General features: G+C 38.3%; 1 protein-coding gene across 1 annotated transcript in view; it reads right to left on the reverse strand.

Annotated features, from left to right (window-relative positions):
* Positions 1–24,704, reverse strand: part of CNTNAP4 (contactin associated protein family member 4) — a 205,594-nt gene that overhangs the window by 144,857 nt on the left and 36,033 nt on the right. Inside the window, exon 3 of the mRNA XM_050716536.1 lies at positions 3,657–3,850. Coding sequence (XP_050572493.1) covers positions 3,657–3,850 — 194 coding nt within the window. The remainder of the gene's footprint in view (positions 1–3,656; positions 3,851–24,704) is intronic.

A 24,704-nucleotide genomic window follows, 5' to 3' on the forward strand; every position in this document is an offset into this window, starting at 1 on the left:
GGATGACATACCGGGGCCCTCTGTCCCTTTCAGAAGGGAGTCCCCCGTGAGGATAACCCTTCTTTCTTTCTTGACAGAAGATGTAGTGATGCAGTGGGTAAATTGCCTTGCCTTAGACACCCCTTCCAACTGGGATGGGCTTTCATCTACGTCATTGTTTTGACTGTCATGTTCTAGAGCCTTATACCTGTTATATAAGGGTAGATGGGAAGGTGAGGTGGGCAGGGACAGGGCTCGCCTACCACCCCAAGCAGAAACCTGCTTCCATTCCCCCCCTTGGCCTAAGTCCTCTCGTACTGCCTGGTGGGATGGGAGAACTTTTAACTTCTGTGTAGCGTCTGCCTGGTGGGATAGAAGAACCTTTATTAATTGTGTTGTGGCAGGCTTGTGAGTCTGTCTCAGGGAGGGTAGAATATGCTTCCACCAGTCAATTTCCCTCTCCGACTCCCTGATGCTCCTTAACCTACTCACCCGCCCCTGAAGCTCCACCACCAGGCTGAGCAATTCTTCAACCTGGGCACACCTCTCACAGGCATATCTCTCGCTGCTGCTGTCAGACACCAACAGAAGAGTCGGGCACACCCTGCAGCCCAAGACATGGATGGCTGCGTGTTTCCCTGAGATCTCTGTCTGGGTAGCCACAACAGTGACTGTGGCTGGAGAGGCCACAAGAGATGCGGAGGCCATGGTTTTCTGCCTGGTGGATACCATGGCCGGCTCTTCACGAGCAGATTACAACCACTGTTGGGAAAGACCATTGGAAAAGAGTGGTGAGGTCTCCCTCCCCACTTAACCAGCCTGTGTGAACTGCTGCACAAACTGCCGCGCCATGCCCTGACTGATGCACCACGCCCTGTTTGTCCATCCTGATCACTTGCACTCCCTAGTGGCTGCCTTTGTATGGCCGGAGAGGGGTCGCTGCTTGCTCTGCCCACACCTCATCAGCCTTCCTCGTGAGGGCTGCCGAAATGCGTATGCGGAGATTTTTGTCAAAGAAAACAACTGTTACAATAGTTAATCTATAATGAGAAGATACCTAGTAACTGTAATGGTGTTAGTCTTTCAAAAGTATCTTTAGTACTTAACATCAAAGGCCAAATGGCTTCTATATCATGAAAGATAAACTCCTTACAGGTGTAAGATAGCAAGTAAGGCATACATCTGTAAACTGTAAATGAGGAGACTGAGACCAAGATAAATTACATGGGTAAAGTATACGGTTGCCACAACTCATTTAAAATAATTTCCTATTAAGCAAAGAATTAAAGACACCATATTTAGCAGCCAAAGAGGTGAGAGAGGTTCATCTCACTCAACTTCAGAATATTTAAATTTAAATGAGAACAAACTGACAATGGATCATTTTGTAGTCGGTGGGAGGAAAAACAAAATACTTATATTGGACATGATTCAATTCAAACATGTTTAGGGTGACCATTCTTTCAACTGAACACTTTAAAAAAGTTTAGACTACTAGATCATTTGAAGATGTTTTGATAGTCTTTTTTGCTTCTCAGTTATAAAAATCTTACAGTGAGTGAAAAATTGCAAGAGAAAGGGTTATGAAATAACCACATGGCAGAATAAGACAATAGAGGGCTTCCATCCACAAGTACCATTACAGTTACATGTCTCAGTGATGACAGGAGCTCCAGAACCACAAAGATAAGCCAAAAAATGACAAAGAAAGTTCAAAATTAACTTTTGGAAAGAAAAAAGTAGGGAGCTATGAAATTGTACAAAAAATTTGTAACATTTCTTCTCAGTGTTAGAAAGATTGGGTACAAAATATAAATCTTTGTAGGCATTGAAGGATTCTGAAGTATTTATAGCATCATGGAACCCTCAAAACTGGACATCTCCTGTATTTCTAATGCACAATATCAGTCAAAAAAGGGGAAAAAATACCTCTGGTAAGAAATCTTGCAATAGGCCAATGGCTCAATTAAAAGAATAATAATAATAGTAATAAAATAACATAATATGTAATATAAAATGTGGGATGCTCTTGTCTGAAATGAACTTGGACAGTTCATTTAAGAAGAGTTAATGTAAACAGCTAATAGTCAAAGAAAATCTATAAAGGAAATAGAGATTTAAGAGTTTAATTCCAAGACTATGTCTATGTTTTGGTTTAGAAAGGAGGAAGTGTATTCCCTAAAAGCAGATTTCCTAAATAAAGATACATTAAATAAAATAAAACAAAATAAAATAAATAAATAAAAAATCAATAGAATATCCCTGAAATTGATGGTTTACATCCTTAAATTATGCATCACTGCCTGCAAGCCATATCTCAAATCTGCATTACAAACATAAACACAATATATTTTTTATTAAGTTTCAGAGCATGGAATGGCCTTACTTTCCCCCTTCTGCAGATTTAAAAAAGTCCTGACATAATCAGGATAAATACTGCATCAGTATTTAACAATTCAGGGAATTTTATTACTGGTGGCAATATTCAAGAAATAACAATCTGCATCAATAGATATGTTCAGTAACAATGTGGGATTTCAAAAATGCCCTCACTGAAGAGACCAAACATTTCCACCTCTCAGATTTGTTTTATCAATCTGTCTGAAGATGGGCAAAGACAATGTTGTAGCAACATATGCTCATTTAACATTTGGAAGATTGTTTTTCTTTTCTCACTCCCCACAGCCATATGGATTAGAAACTCATTTATTTCTCTTTGTTATGAAAACACAAGCCAAAGCAGAAGTATGAAGCAAATTCAAAGGGAAGTATAATTATGCAACAAGTAAACAACTGAATAATCTCATTATACCATAGATGGGGTTTAACAATAAAAGTGTTAAGAACATTTAGAATTGAAAGTCAACAAAATTAAAATTCATAAAATGAAATACATTTTAACATAAAGTTTAACTGCAGCAAGAAACAGCTGAAGCCTAAAGCCTAGTACAATTCAAAAATGAATCAGATCTCTTCTGTATAGATAGAAGAATAGAAGTAACTTGACAGGATAAAATCAGAGAACAGAGATACAAAGATTATTTCTGTAGTCCAGACTGATAATCACTGAGGATCAAGAAAAGAGATAACTGTGGTCTAAATTATCATTTAATCTGGTTTGGACATTATCTGTCTAGCATTGAGAATCCTCCAGTCTCAGTAAGTTTCATGTGAATAGAACATGACGAGAATAGCAAGATATATTATTAACTACAAAGATAAATGGGCTGCAATTTCAAATCAAGATCAGAATCCAGACTTAGTATTAGAAGATCAAAATTAAATCTACATGAAATGGTTCTTGCTGTATCTCTTAATATATATATTTTTTCCAATTTTAAAAATAAATAGATAAATAAATAAAAGTTTTATACCGTGAGATTAATACTTTGGGAAAATAAATTTATCATGCTTAGCAAGACAAAAGAGATTTTGCAGTCTTCAGAATACATCCCCAAGATGTTAATAGAGTAATAGTAAAGCTAGCTTTTTGATGTTTGTTTGCTTTTCAATGCCCCTTATCTTGTCAGAAGCTAGAATAATTTGGATATCTAATTATTTAACCATTTTCATTGTGGTTCTTTATATTCCACTGCTTTGCTTGATATGCAATAAGGTATAGCATGAGTACTTTTAGTCTTCCTGAGAAATGTAGTTCTTATTATTAAGGAACATACCCATGTGCTTTCTTCTTGACGATACTGCTTCCAGTTTCGTCCACTATCACTGAACATCAGAAGGTAGCTTGTTACCCAGTCGGAGCTCCCATAACCACCTTGAGTAGCAACAGCAGTTATCTCAGCTCTTTCACCAAGATCAATCTGAAGCCATTGATATTTATTGGACACAAGTGGAGACCAACCACCAGCACCTTAAAAAGAATGAAGAAGAACAGAAGGAAGTTAACACACTGATATATATTTATATAAATGAATTCAAGATATACCATCACCCAAATTGTTCAGATACTATGTAGCACCTATTAAAAAAAATGTTGTACAGACTAAGGTTACGATAGAATGTAACCATCATGAATTTTTTTACTTTTTTCTGTCTAAAATTAATTTTGTAATAAATCATCAAACTAATTCTTATTCAATTAAACCAAGCTCTTCAAATAATAATTAAAAAAACTCTGAATTTTATTTATTATTTTTATTTATTATTATTTTATTAGACACCACAATTTTATTTTCCATGGACTGTCTGAGCTCCTAAAGTCCCTTCTAACCTGAATGATTCTGTGCGATAGTTCCACAAGACATGGATATACAGATTTGTGTATGAAGAAATAAATTACAGTTAGATGATGAACTAACATTTGCCTCTTAAAGGGACTAGCAAATTTGTATGAAAAACAGTAAGACCGTATGAGGTCTACACATGCAGGTCTAACCAGGAGACAAACTGGCTTGTGAAGATAAAATGTAACCTAAAACACACAGCTACATAAAATTCCTAAACCATTCTAAATAATCAGAAAGACATATAGAAAATAATAATAATAATAATAATAATAATACAGGACATCAGTTCAGTTTTCTCTTGTCTTCCTTAGTTTGCCTTTATTTAATCAAATAAGGCTACTAACGCATCTGTAAAGTCAGACAAAAAAAAAAAAAAAGACCGATCACAAACAATCTTATAAGAGTAAATGTTTTTAAATGAATATACTTTGCATTTTTTTGCAAGCACATATATGTTTAGCATCTTGTGGGTTTTATTAGAGGATTTGGTGACAAAAAAATGCTAGGAGATTCATTTTGTACACACACTCTTGGATCTAATGCAGACTCACCCTCATTCTTATTCTTGAAACACACAGAAAATACAGAAGAAGCAATACAACTGGTTTCCACAACAATCAATAAGCACTATATTATTCGGAACATTTTTATGCTTGTATGTTTGTTATGCTTAACATTTTGTAAATAAAATTTTTGTAAATAAAACATCATATATGGCTTAATTTTCCTGAACGGTCTTGAGTCAAGTTTTCAATATTACTTCCTTAAGGAAAAAGAAATAAAAGTATACTCAGGCATTGACAATATTTAACAATAAAATGGTTGGAATTCACAAGCCACAAAATGTGAGGTTCATTCTTCAGATAAAGGAAAACGGAAATAGTTTTAAAAATACATAAACCTCCATATATGTAATTTTTTTTTCTTTTTTTTTTCCAGATATTTCTGCACTAAAAAAAAAAAAAATATTACCAACCAACCAAAAAAAAATAAAAATAAACCACCTGTAACAGATACCCATAGGTGAAATTTACAGGCTTTCGAGCTTTTTTCACTTTTTTTTTTTTTTATTGTTTCTGCTCTTAATCGAAATTCAGATTTTGAACTTCATGCAAATAATGTGAGATATTTTGCATTCAGTCCTTTGCCTGTTATTCATTCCTCCCTAAGACTAGGCATCAGATGCAGGATATACCTATATCCTCTATAGTATACACATAATTTTTCTGTGGTTTCTTCATGAACCAGCTGTTTTTCATGGAAACCATAGCTAAGTGGAGATTCAAGTTTTCATTTCAATATAATTAGTGATATATTTATTTAGCAACCTAAGTGAAAAACAGCTACAGTTAGTCTCACTAGTGACTTGAAGACCACCATTGTATCTCACCAATGTCCTTTCCTCAATACATTTAAAATACTTTTTGAAATGATGATAGGAAAACAATTTTGAAGGAATATGAGTGTAACTCAAATAACAATGTTTGTATGTGTAAATTGAAGAAATGGGCAGGAATTGAAAGTTTCTGAAAGATTCTGAAGATTCTGTAAAAACTCAGACATCTCTAATAGTGAGTTCTGACACAAGTTACATTTTCCCTTAAGTGAACATATAACTGATGGCATCAAACTGTTGAAATACAGTCACATGTCTGATGATGGAGATCAAGAAGCTAAGAAGAGAGAAATTACATAAGATCAGTATTCAGTGAAAATGAGAACAATATAAAGGTAGTATTCCGCACTTGAAGCACAAATGCATAGATTTTGTCACATTAGTCTGTTTTCAATTAGAATGTGTGTGTGGTAGCATGTCAAAGGTGATAAATAATTTAAATTGAATTTCCTCCTTTGCACACTTTATTTCCCAAAATCTGCACATGAGGAAAAATGATATAAAAACAGATTTAGAAGAGTCTGCTGTTAACTATTTTTATGGGAATTAACCAAATAATTATTTATTACATTAACAACAGTGTATAACTCAGAAAACCCAGTGAAAACAAACACACTTCCTAATGAAGGCAAAGACAAGATCATTTATATTCACCTATATTTTCTGTAATGTAAAGGGCATCACTAGGTAGAAAAGTATTTATTTCTTTAAAATAAAATATTTGACTTTTGTTCCATGTTTATTTTCAATCTTCTGTGCTGTAATAATCCATTCCTCTCTGAGAAGGATCTATTCTGTCAGTACTTTAAGGTCTGTCTGGAAATTCTCCACAGTCAACAGCAACATGTGTCTATAGGGGCATTTACAGATAGCAGTAAAACAATTTGCCACTTCCAATTTCAAAGAAATAAAAAAATAAAGATTTCAGATGTACTATATTTTGCACAAAGAGCTAATTAATATTTTTGATTTTCTCACAAAAGTAGAGATAGCCTCCCATAACAAATAGCTCTGAAAAATATATTTAAAAATATTTTAGTAGTCCTCAGTGACACCATGTAAATCCCCTGTTTACAAGGCTAGTTGTTGGTCACCCATTCAGTAGCTCTTATTTCTGTGTTTTCCATGGTTTTGTTCTTACTGATCTTCCTAGCACAGTATCTGGGCTCTGAAAGTACTAATAAGCATCAATGGCCCTGCTCAGCCTTGCCCTTTGCCTTGCCCATGGCATAGGACCACATCTGAGATCAAACAGCCCTCCTTAACACTGTCAGACTCCCCCAATGCTTTTTGCTTAATTTCTGGCGTGAAAGAACCTCATAAAACTACTCATCACCAAATTACTTACATTATACATTATATCACTAAAATTTCTAATATATTTGTTACAGCAAAACCAAGGCTGCAAAACAGAGCCTTCCAGAAGTTTGATCTCTGCAAGAAGTACCACTGAGGTCACCAATATTTCTGAAGCAGTGCCCTCTGAGAAATCTGTCCCATTTAGCTTCTCCCCTGAATGCAGGCTCATGCAAAACTGTCATATTAAACTACTCTGAAAGATTACACTGAATTTAGGACAATCTCTAAACTATCTAGAAGATCCCTCATCTTCCTTTCAGGTAAATTCAGTTCTTCATGAAAATGTCTTTTTTCCTACTTAGAAGTTTCCAACTCATATTGGTACCTTGAAGATTCCATTTGCACCATACCCATCTTTGCACAACCCTCCCCCTCTACCCCTCCCCACCCTCCCATGTCCTGTCTCCTTCCACTTTCAGTAGTAGGGCTTTCTCATTGTTTAGAGGAATATAGCATACAACTGAACTGGGAAGGTTTCTGCCCTGCAAGGAGAATATCAGGGCAGCATGTGGGGCAAAGCTGCTTGGTCTCTCGGTTGGAGAGGGCACCTTGATAATATTCCTCCCCCACCAACACTGACAGCCAAGTCCATGCCATCTTGCACTGTGGAAATCAAACAAATGATAAAGCAGTTCACATTTTCTGTAGCTTGTTGTAAGTTACATATGAGGGCAAGGAGCTGCAGTGAGGTTGGGTTGAAGTACCAAAATATATGTATCTTCAGAGCCATTAAACCAGACAGAAAATTAGTTGTATTATGAAAGATATATAAAATGGCACATAAATGTGAATACAAAGGGAACTATGTCAAATTTATTTGGCCCATAATAATTTTTAAATGCTAACATGTCTCATCATTCCATAAAGAATTCATAAAACTTGGAAAAAAAAAATATATATAGTATTTTTAATAGAAAACTGGAATTGATTGAAATAATTCAATTTTAAAAAAAATCCATTAGAGCCACTAAAAGACATTTTTCTTCAAACAAACAAACAAACAAACAAAAACAACAATAACAAAACAACCCTTTAGTTTTCTATCAAATAAAGAAGAAATCTTTTTGTTCGGGTTGGTTTATCTACTGATTTACAACAAGATCTTGTAGATAACACTGATTAAATCAGTCACTTTATGAAAACATCTGCTCTTTCCTTTAATTCAAGAAGGGTTCTGAGAATTTAGCAGATTCATCCTTTGACACCTTCCCAATTTAACCAAGTCAAAATTAAATCACTGGAAAATCTCACATGCTCACAATTACTTTCTGGGAAGGCTGCACTAATATTTTAAGATATGTTCTACCTTTAAGGTATGTTCTACCTTTAAGGTATGTTCTACCTTAAAACAGAAGAAGTCAAACAAGACTTTCCTTCAAGTTACATCTTCAGGAAGAGAAAATGGTAATATCTCCTTTGTAGTTTCATTTGCTGAATCTAAACAGTTGTGTTGCAACCTCCACAACCTCATCTTTATATCCATACTTTTTCATCCTTTGATGACTTGCAGAGTAATCTGGCAGCATCCAGTAAGCAAGAAACATTTGTGAACAGCCAGCTCTGGAGGCTAAACAGGGACTTCATGCCCACAAATCAGGCGGTCCACATCCATAACATATACCAAATCTGTTGGACACAACACTCAGGACAAGTCAACCTTACTTTCACTATAAAATTATGCAGTAGTACTTCCAGGCAGAGCATTATCCTGCAGTGCAGAGGTATCCAAAGCCTCCTCATTTCTAACTCTATGTCACTATGTGTCCTAGTCTGTCTGAGATGGAGCTAAATTTTCCTGTGGTGGCCATGTAGTGTTGTGCTCTACACTTGTAGCTAGAACAGCATTGATATCACACCAGTGTTTTGTCTATTTGTCTATTGCTGAGCAGTGCTGGCACAGCATCAAGACTCCCTCCAAACCCCCAGACCCAGTTGCCTTGGGGTGGGCAAGAAGTGGGCAGCTGACATCACCAGTACAGATGACCTAAACTGGCCAAAGCAGTATTTCATACTGTATGATGTCACACAGCAATAAGAGGTGGAGAAAGGGAAGGAGAAGGTGGGCTCTCATTTTGAAGATGTCTGTCCTCCCGAACTGCCAAGTGTATTGAGGCCTTGCTTCCCAGAAAGTGGCCGAACATTGCTCATTGATGGGAAGTAGAGATTTTTATTTTTTTTCCCTTTCTCTGGTGCTTCCACATGTCCTTTGCCTGTTTTTTCTCTCTCCCTTTTCCCTTTAATTAAATTATCTTAATCTCAACCTGTGAGCCTTTTTACTTATTTATTTATTTATTTATTTATTTATTTTGCAAGCCACCAAGTAGCTTCTTTCTCCTCATCATATTTCATGACATCCCCTGCAAAGAAGAAAAGAAGGCACAGATACAAAGGTTGATGTCCGGGATAGGCAGTCTGGGCTATTATAATAAAGATGCGGAAGCCCTCTGTTAGCCCTGCCCAATGATACATAAGACCCATACTGAATAACCACGGGGAAGAAGCACTAAGATATCTCCTATGGCCTGTATAAAGCCATAGCCTGGCCTGTATTCAGCAGTTGCAACGTGATTTCTACAGCACTGCATTGCTCCTGTTCACATTTTGCCTTCGTCTGTCAAGTGTTCTTCAGCATCTTTCCTGCTTTCCTGTTCAGCAGCCAAGACCCCTGCCTGGAGGAGCCTGCAGGCTTATGGAGATAAAAACAGTTGCCAAGTCCTGCAGGAAGCATCATTACAGCAGCTTAGCTCTTCAGCTACCACTTTCTAGTCTCCTTTTCAGTGCCGTATATTTGCATCAAAAGTTCACTATACTAATATTAATATTAATGTTTGTACCAAACTGTACTTGTTGGCATGATATTTTTTGTTATAGCGTATGTTTATGCATGGTTGTTGCATAGAAGTTGGGGGCTTAATGGGTATTAGAATGATAAAGGCTTGTCAGATGTTCATTCCAAGTGTTGTGGATGTTTCTGGTGAGATCTGGGGAGTTCCTGAGGAATCTTCATGGGAATGCTGATATGCCAGTGTGCCAGTCAAGGGTGTGCTAAAAGGTGTGAATACAAAGGGCTAAAAGAAGATTTATAGGAAGAACTAACTTTGTCATCCCTAAACTTTCTAATTGATTGACTTTGCAATCTTCTGGTTAATTCTCTCCTTTTTAGCAGTGTTACAGTTACCTCTCATTATATTTGCTAATAACCACTGATAAATTATCTTTCACTCTTGTGAACTAAGAGCAAAGCAGAAAAATCGTTTTCATGAGGGAGACAAACTATATCTAGAGATACTCTCTTTTTTTTTTTTTTTTTTTTTTGGGCGGGGGGGTGGAACTTGTCTTAGGACATGTTTAATATTCTTTATTTTCCAAGTTCCCTTACCAATGCTGATATTATTTGCATGTGCTGGATTATTTGCCTGCACTGTACTAAAAATCTATACTAAAGCCACAGAAGCATGCAATTTTCATGCTTGACTTCTGTTCAGAAACAAGAATTACACAGTTATTTTTTGGAAGAACATGATGACTTGAACTTGCACACACAGATGGTAAATAACATATTTTGTTTCTACTTAGCATGTCAGTTCTTTTTTTTTTTTAATTATTTTTAAAGTTATTTCTATTTTGATTCTTTTTAGACAATTGTAAAAATGTTTATATATATATATTGTAATTCTTTTTGAAAAAAATTCACTGGACACACCTAGCAGTCACACACACACACACATATATATATACTAGTGTTTTTTTTTATATATATATATATATATTTTTTTTTTTTTTCCTGAGGTAGTGATTTTTTCTCCTAATTCAGAAATCTCTATTTTTCAGACTGACTTTGGTAGCAACGTGCCAGTTTGCCTTGATGGTTGACAAGTTAATGGAGTATCTTTGGTTACCTGGAGATTTCATCCAGACTGTAAGAGATTAAATAGAAGTTTAAAGCTTCTATTAGTCACTTGTACATATTAAATGAAAAACAGACTCCTTCATAAATAAATATATAATATTCATAAATATAATATTCATATATAAATATAATGTTCATGAATAAACTGAGTATTAAATTAGGGGAATACTTTCTAAGGTTCATTCATTTTCAAGTCAGCTAAATGGCAAAATAATGGCATTTCCTTGCATCCTTCCCCCAAGTAATGCACAATGCTTTCCTGCAGAAGTCACACTGAGAGGTGTTATTTATTAGAGCTATTGATTTACAATTTAGCCAATATTTTTTTATTATTATTTTTTTATTATTCACTTCTCTTAGGCACCATTTAGCTACAAATCAAAATATAATCCTCTTATCTGAGTCCTGGATAGATACTATATTAACAGGAAAGACCTTATTCCCTTCAGATTGCCTACATTTCTAGATTTTCATTCTTGTGCATTTCACATATATTTTAAGTAGTAAAGTAGTAAGTAAAGTAAGTACTCTTAAGTAGTAAGATTTTCTTTACTTCTGGAGGTGAAATATATTCTGCCTTCCCCATTGAGCACTGATATAAATACATCAGAATGTCAGACAAGCATTAGTTCCTCATTCTGGTTCCTGTCTATTAGGGCATGTAAACAAAACAAAAGAAAACAAAACAAAAGGCATACATTTTCATAACTCCTTAGCTTCACAAAGATAACAATACCATTATAATTTATACACTGAAAATGTATATTTTGTATAATATATAGCAAAAATTAGCAAAGTTAATAAACAGCTACTGAAGAAATAGATAAATATGTAAATAAAAATAAAACCACCTAGAATTGGCTGAGAAAATAGCACAGAATTTCAAATCCATGGAAGAAAATAGCTGAGTATTTTACAGTGGATTTACAGGGTCATATCAAGTTTAAAATTTAACCTTGCTGTCAGAGAATTTATTGACTGATACTTAAACATTTCAACCTGGTACGCAGCAGCTATCAGGCTGTCAAGCCTCCTTCCCTGTATGAACAGCATCTCCCTACTTTTTTTATCTTTCCCTATAATCTTTCCCTTTAATTATATTGTAATGTAAACAAAAACAAACAAATACACTAATATGTGCATTCACACCAGCTTCTTCACATGCAGTTCATTTTACAATTAAGCTAACATCACCATTTATGCCAATTTTAAATTCAGTCTATTTTTGCATGTTTTATCATAATGACTACAAGCAATGTGTAGAAGTAGTAAAACTAGCAGATTAAAACTAGTAGATTTACTTTAGATCATAAAGTATGCTTTCCTTTGATTAACCAAGCTGTGTATTTCCCATATGGATCATTTAACAGAAGCTAATTTTAATTTGAAGTCAATAAAGTTTCACCAGGGATAAATTTAGCTGCACATATTACAAAACAGATATTCTACAGTCAAATAATTAGCAGCTGAGACTTCTTACACTTAGAAAAGTCAAATGAAGTGTGTTACAGCATTCAAAAAGACTAAAATATAAAAATGTGACATCATTTCTCAAGCTGGAAAGGTATCCTCTTTGACAAAAGAAGAGTTGAAAGCTTGAATGCTTACCCTTAAGTAAATAATAGAAGGTTTTATTCTCTGAAAGTTTTTTGGTCTGACTGATGACAGGGGACTGGGGTCAGAGAGAACTATCTGATCAGGGGTGTTGATGTATTAGTCCCAGGTGAGGTCCCTCTTTGCACCTTTGAAGAATCACCTGAGTGTCAAAAGCAGGGAAGAGGATGAATGATGGAATAGAACTTTTTCTTTGAGATTTTCAGAAAAGAGTTATCCTACACTTGAATAAGGCTGGCCAAGAAATAGAGCTTATACAATTAGAAACTTCCATTTATTCCGCAATACCAAAGTGCAAGAAAAATAACTAAGGAAGAACCTAAATAGCCAAAGAGCATAAATCACATCAGCAAATTGGCAAGAAACAACGTGCAAAAGCTGTTGCATCAATGTTGTTCTTTGTCATGTCTCAGTGGCAGAAAATGTGAACCTAAGCATCAAAATTTTATGCCATGGACAAACTGCAGCAAGTGAAACAAAGAAGAGGATGAGAAACTTCTGCTTATTAAGTAAAAAACATCGGACACAGAATCCTGTTTGAAGGTAAAAAGGAGGCAGAGGCTGACTGGTAGATTAGAAGCCAGCTCTGCAGAGAGTGACCCATATTTAAAATTGCAGCATAGTGTCTTTCAACCACATTTGATAGCTACGTCATCTTCTGTCTTTGATCTAAGCAAAATACTATTGCTTCCCACCAGACTATTTTCAGGACAGGAAAGTATTTCTCGTACTCATGTTACCTATATTTAAAACTATCCTACTAAACTGGACCAATCCTAAGACCTAAATATCAAAGGGGCATTTGAAGCAATAAAGCTCAGTTTTCAAAAAGAGTCATAACTGCCTGAAGAAAGGCCCATATCTAGCTGGTACTAAATGGAACAACCTTTGTACTTCTGAAGTCTCATACCCTTCCTATATTAAGCTGGTGAGTTTACCAGGTACATTGTGTTCAGCTAAGTTATAAAAAGAAAGAGATACTATTTTATTTAGAGATCACTAAGACAGAAAGTTTTGAAAAAATACGAAATGAAGACTTCTAGAAAGTAATTCATTTCTACATGAGAGAGACACATTACTCATTTGCAGTATGCTAAATGCAGTTGTGATCTGCCACTTCACAGCTCATAAGGACTTCATGGCTTTTCCGAATTCAGGATCATGGTTCAGCAATCTTGTACAACAGAAACCTATAGAAACACAATTTCATAACTTCCCATAAATAATTTATTCTCATAGTGTTTATATAAAATAAGTTGAAATTAGGAAACAAAGCATAAATTTATAGAATCATAGAATGGCTTGGGTTGGAAAGGACCTTAAAGATCATCTAGTTTGAATGCCCCTATCTTGGGGCATCTAATACCACCCATTAGATCAGGTTGCTCAGGGCCTCATCCAGACTGGTGTTCAATACCTCCAGGGATGGGACATCCACAGCTTCTCAGGGCAAACTTTTCCAATGCCTCAACTACCCTCTGAGTGAAGAATTTTCTCCTAGCCTCTACCATAAATCTCCCCTCTTTTAGTTTAAAATCATTCCCCCTTGTCTTGTTATCTGACTGAGCAAAATGTTGCTCTCCACCTTTTATTTAGAAGCCCACTTGTATTGAAGTATTGAAAAGCTGCAGTAGGTCACCCCAGAGCCTTCTTTTCTTTAAGTTGAACAGCGCCAGCTCTCTCAGACTTTTTTTTTTCTATTTATTATTATTATTTTTTTTTTTTGTAGGATAGGTGCTCCAGCCCTCTGACCAACTTTGTGACTCTCCTCTAGACCAGTTCTAACACATCCACATCCTTCTTGTGCTGGAGACCTCCAACCTGGATGCAGTAATCCAAGTGAGGCCTCAAAAAGGCAGAATTGAGGCGGACACAATCACCTCCCTTGTTCTGCTGGCCACTCCTCTGTTGATGCAGCCCAGGATGCAGTTGGCCTTCTGGGCTGCAAGTGCACACTGCTGGCTCATTTTGAGCTTTTGTCCACTAGAACTCCTAAGTCTTTATCTGAATAGCTAATCTTAGTTCTTCTCACAGTCTGTACTCATGTCTGGGATTGCCCCGACTCAGGAGCAGCACCTAATACTTAGTCTTGTTGAACCTCATGCAGTTCATGTGGGCCCACTTCTCAAGCTTGTGTAGGTCCCTTTGGATGGCTTCCCTTCCTTCTCTTGTATCAGCTGCACCACTCAGCTTGGTGTCATCTTCAAACTTGCTGAGGACACATGCGATCCCACTGTCTACGTCATTGATAAAGATATTAAATAGTACCTGTCCCAGTACAGACCCCTGAGGAACACCTCTCATCACCTGCCTCCACTTGGACATATAGCCATTGACTACCACTCTCTGGGTGCGAGCTTTAAGCCAATTCCTTATCCACTGAATGGTCCACCCATCAATCCATTTCTCTCCAATTTGGAGATCAGGAAGTCATCTGTGACAGGGTCAAGAGCCTTACAGAACTCCATGTAGATAACATCAGTCGGTCTTCCCTTGTCAGCTGATGCAGTCACTCCATCATACAAGGCAACCAGATTGGTCAGGTAGAATTTACCCTTGGTGAAGACTTTAAGAACGAATTGAGAATGTCCTAGTTTTTAAGAAGAACTTGCAATAAAAAGAGCGCTCTTATAGTTACACAGTAAGTATTCTTACTTATATTCTTATTCTTAACAGTTTCCAGGTCTTATTTTCCTATGTTACACACAGACAAAGACAGGTTAAACACAGTATAACTACTAAGAACTCAATAACTGAAACACAGAATGAAATCTTGAATAGATTTCAAGGAATCAGTACAGGATTTCCCCTTCAAAGAAGTCTTCAGAATTGTGGCTTCTTTTAGGAAGACAGTACTGAAGATATTTTCATATAGAAAATATCTTCTATATACATCATATTATATTATCTATATCATTGTATTATATGTAGTGCATATTATATTATCTTCTGTAATTACTATATTACAATAAAAGCAGAGGGGGGGAGAGGGGGTATATGTATTCTGAGGGACTTGAGCACAGCCAATTATTTCCTAACAGACAAGCCAACACTGAATTGTTAGGTGGAGTTCTTGTTTCAGAAAATATTGTGTGTAATAATAATAATGATAATAATAATCCTAAAACCTAACCAAGACAGAACTTCTCACTCATGAGAATACTTCACGAAATGTTTGTTTTGAGCAAAGATTGGAAAGTCGCACAAGACTGGCATCTGATTCCGAAAGCTGTACTAAGCTCCCTTTGCTATCAAGAAACTACTGAAATAGTCTTTCTTCCTAAAAGTTGAGGAGTGAGAATAAACTTTCTCTGATGAGGGATTTCTGGAAACAAGCATAGGGAGAACATCTATTTATTACTTATCCAACTTAAGGAAGCTGTATTTTCCCAGTACTACTTCATAGACAGCATTCACCTATTTCTCAATGGAAATCAAAACTAGTAAATTTCAGGAACTTTTGAGCTAGGCAGAACAAGAAAACCTATATGAATGTTTCAGACAGACTCTCTTCTACGAGATGTGAGCTGGTCAACTACTTTAGGGGCCTCAAAGGCAGAACAAACATAATTTTGTAGGAAAATCTACCATGTTTTAAGGTACTCTGAACCTGCATATCAGTGAGGAAAACAGTTACAGTCTTTGAAGACAAAAAGCAATTGCATTTAGTTTTTTCAACTTTCAGAGTATTTAATATGCAAGAATCTTAAATTTCAAAACTGTGGTGGGTATATAAAAATTAATATTAGGTGTTAATAATCATTTGTGACAAGTAGAAGTTACTATGTAAAGAGAAGTTTCAGAGGTATTTTGTATCTGATTCAGTGTGACAGAAAAGTGATGGGAAATGGTATTATAATTCCAAAGTTTTGTTTACCTCCATGGAGCCAGTTAGAAGAATGTAGATAACATTTTTTTTGCCCCTTTACCTTCTGTGTTGACAATAATTTCAGTGAGTGAGTGAGTCCCATTTTACATCTCATTTTGAGAAGGTTTTGAAGACAGTTCTCCTCAATCAGTCATTATTTAAGTATATCCAGGGAGACATTTCTCAAAGGTATCTGACCGTTTATCAGAAGAGCAACTTATTGGCAATGATTCAAAGAGTTATCAAAGCTACTATTTTTAATTCAGGTTTCTCATCACCATTATGCCATAAAGTGCTATGAACCAGCTGTCTACATGAGGCAACATATTTTGTATGTGTTGGAAAGCCCAAGTCTGAGTCAAATATTGCATAATTAATCTTCGAAAGTAGGCCACATTTTTATTTAAGATTTTTGAGAAATATAATGAAATGAGTAGGATACACTCTGAGACTGAATCATTTCTGCTACATGTTAAAACGGAGTTTATTTATTTATTTATCTATTTGCTTATTCCTGGAAGAAGACAGGTATTACAATAAATGCCCTTCAAACAGATTTCTGCTGGGAAAGCAGTTCTTTTTTTTCACAGTGACTCTTTTGAGAAAGTATTTTGGAAGGGTGAACTTTCAGTGCAAGATTTGTACCATTCTTAACTATACTCACTCCGAGAGGTGATGGGCTCTGGGGCAGATGTGTTCTGCAGTGGAGTGGGGGATCACAGCATGCAGGTGTTTCATGTACCATGACCACTCAAGACAACCTAGGGAGCCACCAGTACCTGGAAGTCCTTGCAAGGGCAGCTGACAAGGCTTGGGCAGAGCCAAGAGCTCCCCTCCTCTGTCACGTAAAGGGCAGGCAAACAGGGCATGGTGCAGCAGTCAGGGCATGGCGCAGCAGTTTGCACAGCAGTTCATGCAGGGAGTGTGAGCAGGGAGGGCAGGAGGCGGACTGATCTCTACCCTTTATTGTGGGAGCACCACAAAGTGGCTTTCCAGTGAGGCAACAATGGTGTCTACCTGCCGCACCTGCTGGGCAGAGACTGAAACCCAGATGAAGGGACCACAACCACCCATGGCAGACGCCTCTACCCAGAGAGACCTCCCAAGGACCGCAATAGTGGCCCAGACCCTCAGTTGCAGGGAATTGCAATATCTGGTGATCCTCCTAGGGCCTGAAGGCAGAGCTGGGGGTTATGGGTGCAAGTGTGACCAGATGGACACACTCTCTGAGAAAGTTGCCAGGTTGCAAGAGGAGCTCACCAGGCTGTAATACGTCCAGGAATCTGAGCAAGAGATCAACATGTGGTATAATATCCTGGTGCAGGCTGAGCAACAGCCCTGCCTTAAATCCTCACAAGGAGGTGGTAAGGTGGCTTCCAACCTGAAACCAGCAGAATTGATAAGACTCTCAAGACAGGGGAGGCTGGACACTCGTTTCTGCTTGGAGCAGAGTGAGGAATCCCCCCCTTGCCCCTGAAGTGCCCCTAAACAACAGATATGATGCTCTGTGGCTAAAAAAAAAATAATTAAAAAATAAATAAATAAATAAAAATAGAGTGTGTCAATGGCAACAATAGTATTGATCAAGACGCAGGAATGGGCAACTGTAAAAACATAGATCAGCATACCTCTTGTTTAAGAACCAGTTTCACAAAAAAAGCAGAGTGTGTTGGTAAATGGAGACTCCTCTCTGAGAGGCACTTAGGTACCCATTTTCCTCCCAGACAGTATCTTGAGAGAGGTTTGCTGCCTGCCTGGGGCTTGTATTCGTGACTTCACAAAGAGGCTACCAAGCTTGGTCAAGCCAGAGGACTTAAAATCATCACAGAGATCATCACAGGGACATGGTGGGGTAGCTCACATGACTGGAATCCTGTCATGGAAGGCTGTGTGATTTTTAGAAAAGACCGGCCAGGAAGATGAGGTGGTGGAGTTCCTCTTTATGTGAGAGAGTAATTGGAATGCAACTGGAATTTGACACTGTCTCCCATAACAACCTCATAGACAAGCTCAGGAAGCATGGCCTAGATGAGTGGACAGTGAGATGGTGTGCTGGGTCTGTCTGGGATGGAGTCACCTTTCCCTGAAGCAGCCCACACAGTGCTGTGCTCTGCACTCATAGCTGGAACAGCACTGGTATCACTTCAGTGTTGCGTCTATTGCTGCATAGTACTGGCACAGAATCAGGACTCCCTTCAAGCCCCCAAGAGCCAGCAGGCTGGGGGTGGGCAAGTGATGGGGAGGGGACATCGCCAGGGCAGCTGACCTAAACCAACCAGAGGGATATTCCATACCACATGATGTCACACTCAGCAATAAAAAGAGGGGCTCTTGTGGAGGAGGGGGCTGTCCTCCCAAACAACGCTACGCATTTTGAGCCCTGCTTCCCAGGACGTGGCTGAACATCGCTCATTGATGGGAAGTAGAGAACAACTTTTTTTTTTTTCCCCCTTTCTGTGCTTCCGCATGACCTTTTTTTTGGTTTGTTTGTTTTTCTTTTTCTTTTTTTTTTCCCCTATTCCCTTTCCCTTTAATTAAATCATTCTCATCTCAAACCTTGAGCTTTTTGTGTTGTATTTTCTCCCCCTTCCTCTTTGAGGAGGGGGGGAGAGCGAGAGCAGTTGTGGTGGAGCTCAGCCGCCCACCCGAGTAAAACCACCACAGGTGGATTGATAATTGGCTGGATGGCAGAACTCAGAGGGCTGTGCCTAGTGGCGTGGAATCTCATTGGAGGCCTGTAGCTACCAGTGTCCCCCAGAGGTCAGTATTGGGTCCAGTGTTGTTCAACGTATTCATCAATGACCTTGACGATGGAACAGAGTGCACCCTCTGCAAGTCTGCTGATGACACAAATCTGGGAGGAGTGGCTGATACCCCAGAGGGCTGTGCTGCCATTTAGAGGGACTACAACAGACTTGACTGTTGGGCTGAAAGGAACCTCATGAAGTTCAACAAGGGCAAATGCAGAGTCCTGCACCTAGGGAAGAATAACCCCAAGCAGCAGACTGGGGACAGACCTGCTGGAGAGCAGCTCTGCAGAGAGGGACCTGGGAGTCCTGGTGGACAGCAGGCTGACCATGAATCAGCGATGTGCCCTTGTGGCCAAGAAGGCCAATGGTATCCTGGGGTGCATTCAGAAGAGTGTTGGCAGTAGGTCAAGGGAGGTGATCCTCCCCCTCTACTCAGCCCTGGTGTGGCCATACCTGGAGTATTGTGTTCGGTTCTGGGCTTCCCAGTACAAGAAGGACATAGAACCACTGGAAGGAGTCCAGAGGAGGGCTATAAAGATGGTTAGAGGACTGGAGCACCTGTCATATGAGGACAGACTGAGAGATCTAGGCCTGTTTAGCCTGGAAGAGAGAAGACTGAGGGAAGACCTCATTAATGTATATAAATATCTGAGGCAAGGTTGTCAAGAAGTTGGAGCTGGTCTCCTTTCAGTTGTGCCCAGAGACAGGATGAGAGGCAATGGGAACAAATTGAATCACAGGAAGTTCCAGCTGAATATGGCAGGGCATTTCTTTACTAGAATAGAGCCATGCTAATTTTACTGGTGTCCAGTGCTAGAATAAGAAGCATATACCACAAGATGCTCTGTATAAACATTGGAAAGCACTTTACTCTGAGGGTGACAGAGCACTCGAACAGGTTTCCCAGAGAGGTTGTGAAGTCTCCTTCTCTGAAGATATTCAAAACCCGCCTGGATGCCATCCTGTGCAGTGTTCAACGTGATCCTGCTCGGCAGCGGGATTGGACTAGATGATGTTTAGAGGTCCCTTTCAACCTCGGCCATTCTGTAATTCTGTGATTCTGTGAAACTCTTCATTGTAAGTGTAGTGAAGAACTGGATGAGGCTGCCAAGTTGTGGATGCTCCATCCCTGGAGGTGTTCAAAGACAGGCTGTATGGGGCCTTGGCCAATCTGATCTAGTGGGTGGCATCCCTGCCTATGGCAGTGGGGATTGGGGAAGAAGAGGAAAAATCTTATTACCACCGTCTCTTATTAAGCTGCTGAGTTTAAGCAGAATTCTGATCTAGATCTCAATACTAGCATCTTTTCTAATTGCATATACAATGTTGCAGTAGCAAATACAAACCAAATGGAGTGGAAATAGAAGATACTAAAACGTGCTACAACAACAACAACAACAACAACAACAAAGAATAGCATAACTAAATCTAATACACTGTTCTGCACACTTTGATAGAGTTACACAACTTATTTCAGCATGATGAATTACTACATCCTTACCTAGCATCTGCTTTCAAGTGAATTGAAATATTTGGTTTCCTTGCTGGGTGACCCAACAAGTTACTCTGCCTTCATAACATTTAAAGCTAGGACCAAGAATTAGCCAGTTTTCAAAAATGCCTTTGCATTGACAAAGATCTATATCTATATCTATATATCTATATCTATATCTATATCTATATCTATATCTATATCTATATCTATATCTATATCTATATATCTGTATCTATATCTAATCTATATCATCTATATCTATCATCTATCTATCTATATCTATATCTATATCTATATATCTATATCTATATCTATATCATCTATATCTATCTATATATCTAATCTATCTATCTTTCTATCTATCTATCCATCTATCTATAAACTCTTTTTCTTCCTTCCTGTTGCTTTTCTTTCATTCCCTCACATTTGAAGCATCCAGATGAATACTGTCAAAGCAAATCAAACCTGGTCTATTCTATTGCTCACTCTTCACCTCAATGTAGTGTGTTATCACAATATTTTACTGACTACAGTCATAGAATTAAAAGAGAAAGAAATAAAAATTAAAACCTTCTGCACTGAGCACAGCTGGCCTCAGTGCATTCAACACTAGAAGCCTGTGAATATTTTGTGACACTTTGTATGTGACAATTTGACAGTATTCTTATGTTGTTTGGCAGGGAAATTAATTTAATTTTCCTAACTCAGGTTACAGTCTTCAGAAAGGTGAATTACATTAAGAAATGAAAATACATATACCCAGATCGTATTTCTCTGACCCAGATATGCTTTTATGATTGGTATACCTGTCTCCTCAAACATAAATCCACCACCAGCCTTTTAATAGGAAATATTGACATTCGTTAAGAGCAGACTGACACAGATGTAGATAAAGAATTGTTTTTAATCATACTGAGAAAAAAAAAAAAAAAGATATTTCAGATATTCTTGTAGTATTTTCCATGATTAACTCTGCATTACTTTGGAAAACATTACACAATATTAGTAAACTGTAAAAAGAATGGCAACGAATTTTAAAATAATATCAAACTAAATGTTACCCCCTCCCTCCCTCACCCTCAATATTGATCACTCAATTCTAATTTAAGGCTAGATACATCTTCACCAGTTGTACTTAGGAGTGATATATTTGTAGACTCTTCTAGAGAATGAGTAGGGCAGTATCTCTGAGCTTGTGTATGAACATGCTTGTGTCTATCATTTTTATCACTACTTTAATCTCAACTCTTGATGAATGACCTTCTGATTGTGGTACTTGTGGAAACTCTATTTCAGCCCTGGAAATGATGATTCACTGACACTGTCACCTGTCTTAGTACAAACAACATGGTGCATTTAGTACAGTAATACAAACAAAATGTTGGCACCTGCAGTTTGCAAGCAAAAATATTCTAAGTGTACATATTTAAAACAGGAAAGTTCTATTTTATTCCCATTATTGTGGGTATAAATTGCCACAGCAAGCAACTGGGAACAGCAGCCAACTCCATCTGGCTGTTGTCCTGCATGCAGATCTGACATACACAAAAGGAACATGATTCTTTAAGTAAGAAGAAAAAGTGCAGTGTCACCCCTCTGGTGCTTAAAATGTATTTGTGCTTTTGTGCACAAGAATATGAATATTCTACAGTGGACTAATAGATATTCTGTAAATTAACTCAAATATTTAATCTGATCCCCACTTTGGCTCTATGCAAACTATTCTTTTTCAAATATTGCAATGTGCATGTGCATGTGCAGTTCAATTTCTGTACCTGTACATTTTGGGGAAACTTAATCTGACAAAATCATAACAGGATATGGTGAAACCATTAGGTGTTATGTCCCCTGCATAAGTAATGTTTCCCTAATTTGGCATTCCATTTATGACTCCCAACCTTATATTCACTTATGAAATTATATGTCTTGTGATACTGGTCTTATAAAATAGGTAGATTAATAATTAAAATTTTTATTCTCTTCTGTACACTGGACTTTATTTTTCAGTAATTCCGAGGGTATTTAACAATTTATCTGTCTATATCTATATTTATATCTATCTACACATTATACCAGATTCTCAGCCAGGAAATTGGCATAACTCTCCTTAGGACGCTGAGGTTAGTCTTCCAACATCTTTTCCATATTAACTTCAATACTGAAATGTAGATAAGAAATTATGGAGTCTTCAGAAAACCACAACTTAACCAGTCCATCAGCCCATCTAACACCCCCACAGCCATCTCCTGTTTTAATACTCTTATTCCTACAAAACGGATAAAAATAATAAAAGTTTACTATTTCTCTTCAAACCTGTTGTGGTTTAGCCCGGCTGGCAGCCAAACACCACACAGCTGTTCGCTCACCCTCCCCCCTCCCTCTCCGGGATGGGGGAGAGAAACGGGAAAGTGAAGCCTGTGAGTTGAGATAAGGACAGTTTATTAAGACAGGGAGAATAATAACAATAATAATAATAATAATAATAATAGTAATAATGTGTACAAAGTGATGCACAATGCAATTGCTCACCACCCGGTGACCGATGCCCAGCCTATCCCCGAGCAGCCGGCCCCCCCACCCCGGCTAGCCACCCCTATATATTGTTCAGCATGACGTCAGATGGTATGGAATACCCCTTTGGCCAGTTTGGGTCAGCTGTCCTGGGTCTGTCCCCTCCCAGCTCCTGCTGCACCCCCAGCCTGCTCGCTAGCAGGACAGAGCGAGAAGCTGAAAAGTCCTTGGCTTGGTGTAAGCATTGCTCTGCAACAATTAAAACATCAGCATGTTATCAGCGCTCTTCTCATCCTAATCCAAAACATAGCACCCTGCCAGCTACTAGGAGGAAAATTAACTCTGTCCTACCTGAAACCAGGACAGATATCCACCCCTTATTCCATACCATTTATGTCATGCTCAGGTTACACTCTTTCCAATACCTTCTAATTAGTCACCATTTTCATCTATGATATATAGCAACCATGGTAGTGATGACATACAGTGTTATATGATAATTAACATACTACAATTCAACTCATGGGCTATTCTCACCCAGTATTAGGTCCCCTTGAGGTACACACCGGACCTCCCCATTCTTTTGCATTACCCACCAAGTGCATCCAGGTCCCTGGGCAAAAGCAATCCCACGAATGGGCTTGCCTTTTCCTGAGGCAGGAGTAGCCCAGACTGTCTTACCCAGCATGTTTCTTACGTGCACTACAGGAACTTTATCCCCTTCTACAGTGCGTAACAGGTTTGATTGGGCAGGTCCAGCTCGGTTGGCAGATCCTCTAGTATTGACTAACCAGGTGGCCTTTGCCAAATGTGTTTCCCAATTTTTGAATGTCCCAGCACCCATTGCTTTCAGTGTAGTCTTTAACAGTCCATTGTATCGTTCAACTTTCCCGGAGGCTGGTGCATGATAAGGGATGTGATACACCCACTCAATACCATGTTCTTTGGCCCAAGTGTCTATAAGGTTGTTTCGGAAATGAGTCCCATTGTCTGACTCAATTCTTTCTGGGGTGCCATGTCGCCATAGGACTTGCTTTTCAAGGCCCAGGATAGTGTTCCGGGCGGTGGCATGGGGCACAGGATATGTTTCCAGCCATCCGGTGGTTGCTTCCACCATTGTAAGTACGTGGCGCTTGCCGTTGCGGGTTTGGGGGAGTGTGATGTAATCAATCTGCCAGGCCTCTCCATATTTGTATTTCAGCCATCGTCCTCCATACCAGAGAGGCTTTGACCGTTTGGCTTGTTTAATTGCAGCACATGTTTCACAATCATGAATAACCTGTGCTATAGTGTCCATGGTCAGGTCCACCCCTCGGTCACGAGCCCATCTGTATGTTGCATCTCTACCTTGATGGCCTGAGGTGTCATGGGCCCATCGGGCTATAAATAATTCACCTTTATGTTGCCAGTCCAGGTCCACCTGAGCCACTTCAATCTTAGCAGCCTGATCCACCTGCTGGTTGTTTTGATGTTCTTCAGTAGCCCGATTCTTGGGCACATGAGCATCTACATGGCGTACCTTTACAACCAGGTTCTCTACGCGGGCAGCAATATCTTGCCACAATGCAGCAGCCC

This window comes from Cygnus atratus, chromosome Z, assembly GCF_013377495.2.
Source record: "Cygnus atratus isolate AKBS03 ecotype Queensland, Australia chromosome Z, CAtr_DNAZoo_HiC_assembly, whole genome shotgun sequence".
NCBI classification, from domain to species: Eukaryota; Metazoa; Chordata; class Aves; order Anseriformes; family Anatidae; genus Cygnus; species Cygnus atratus.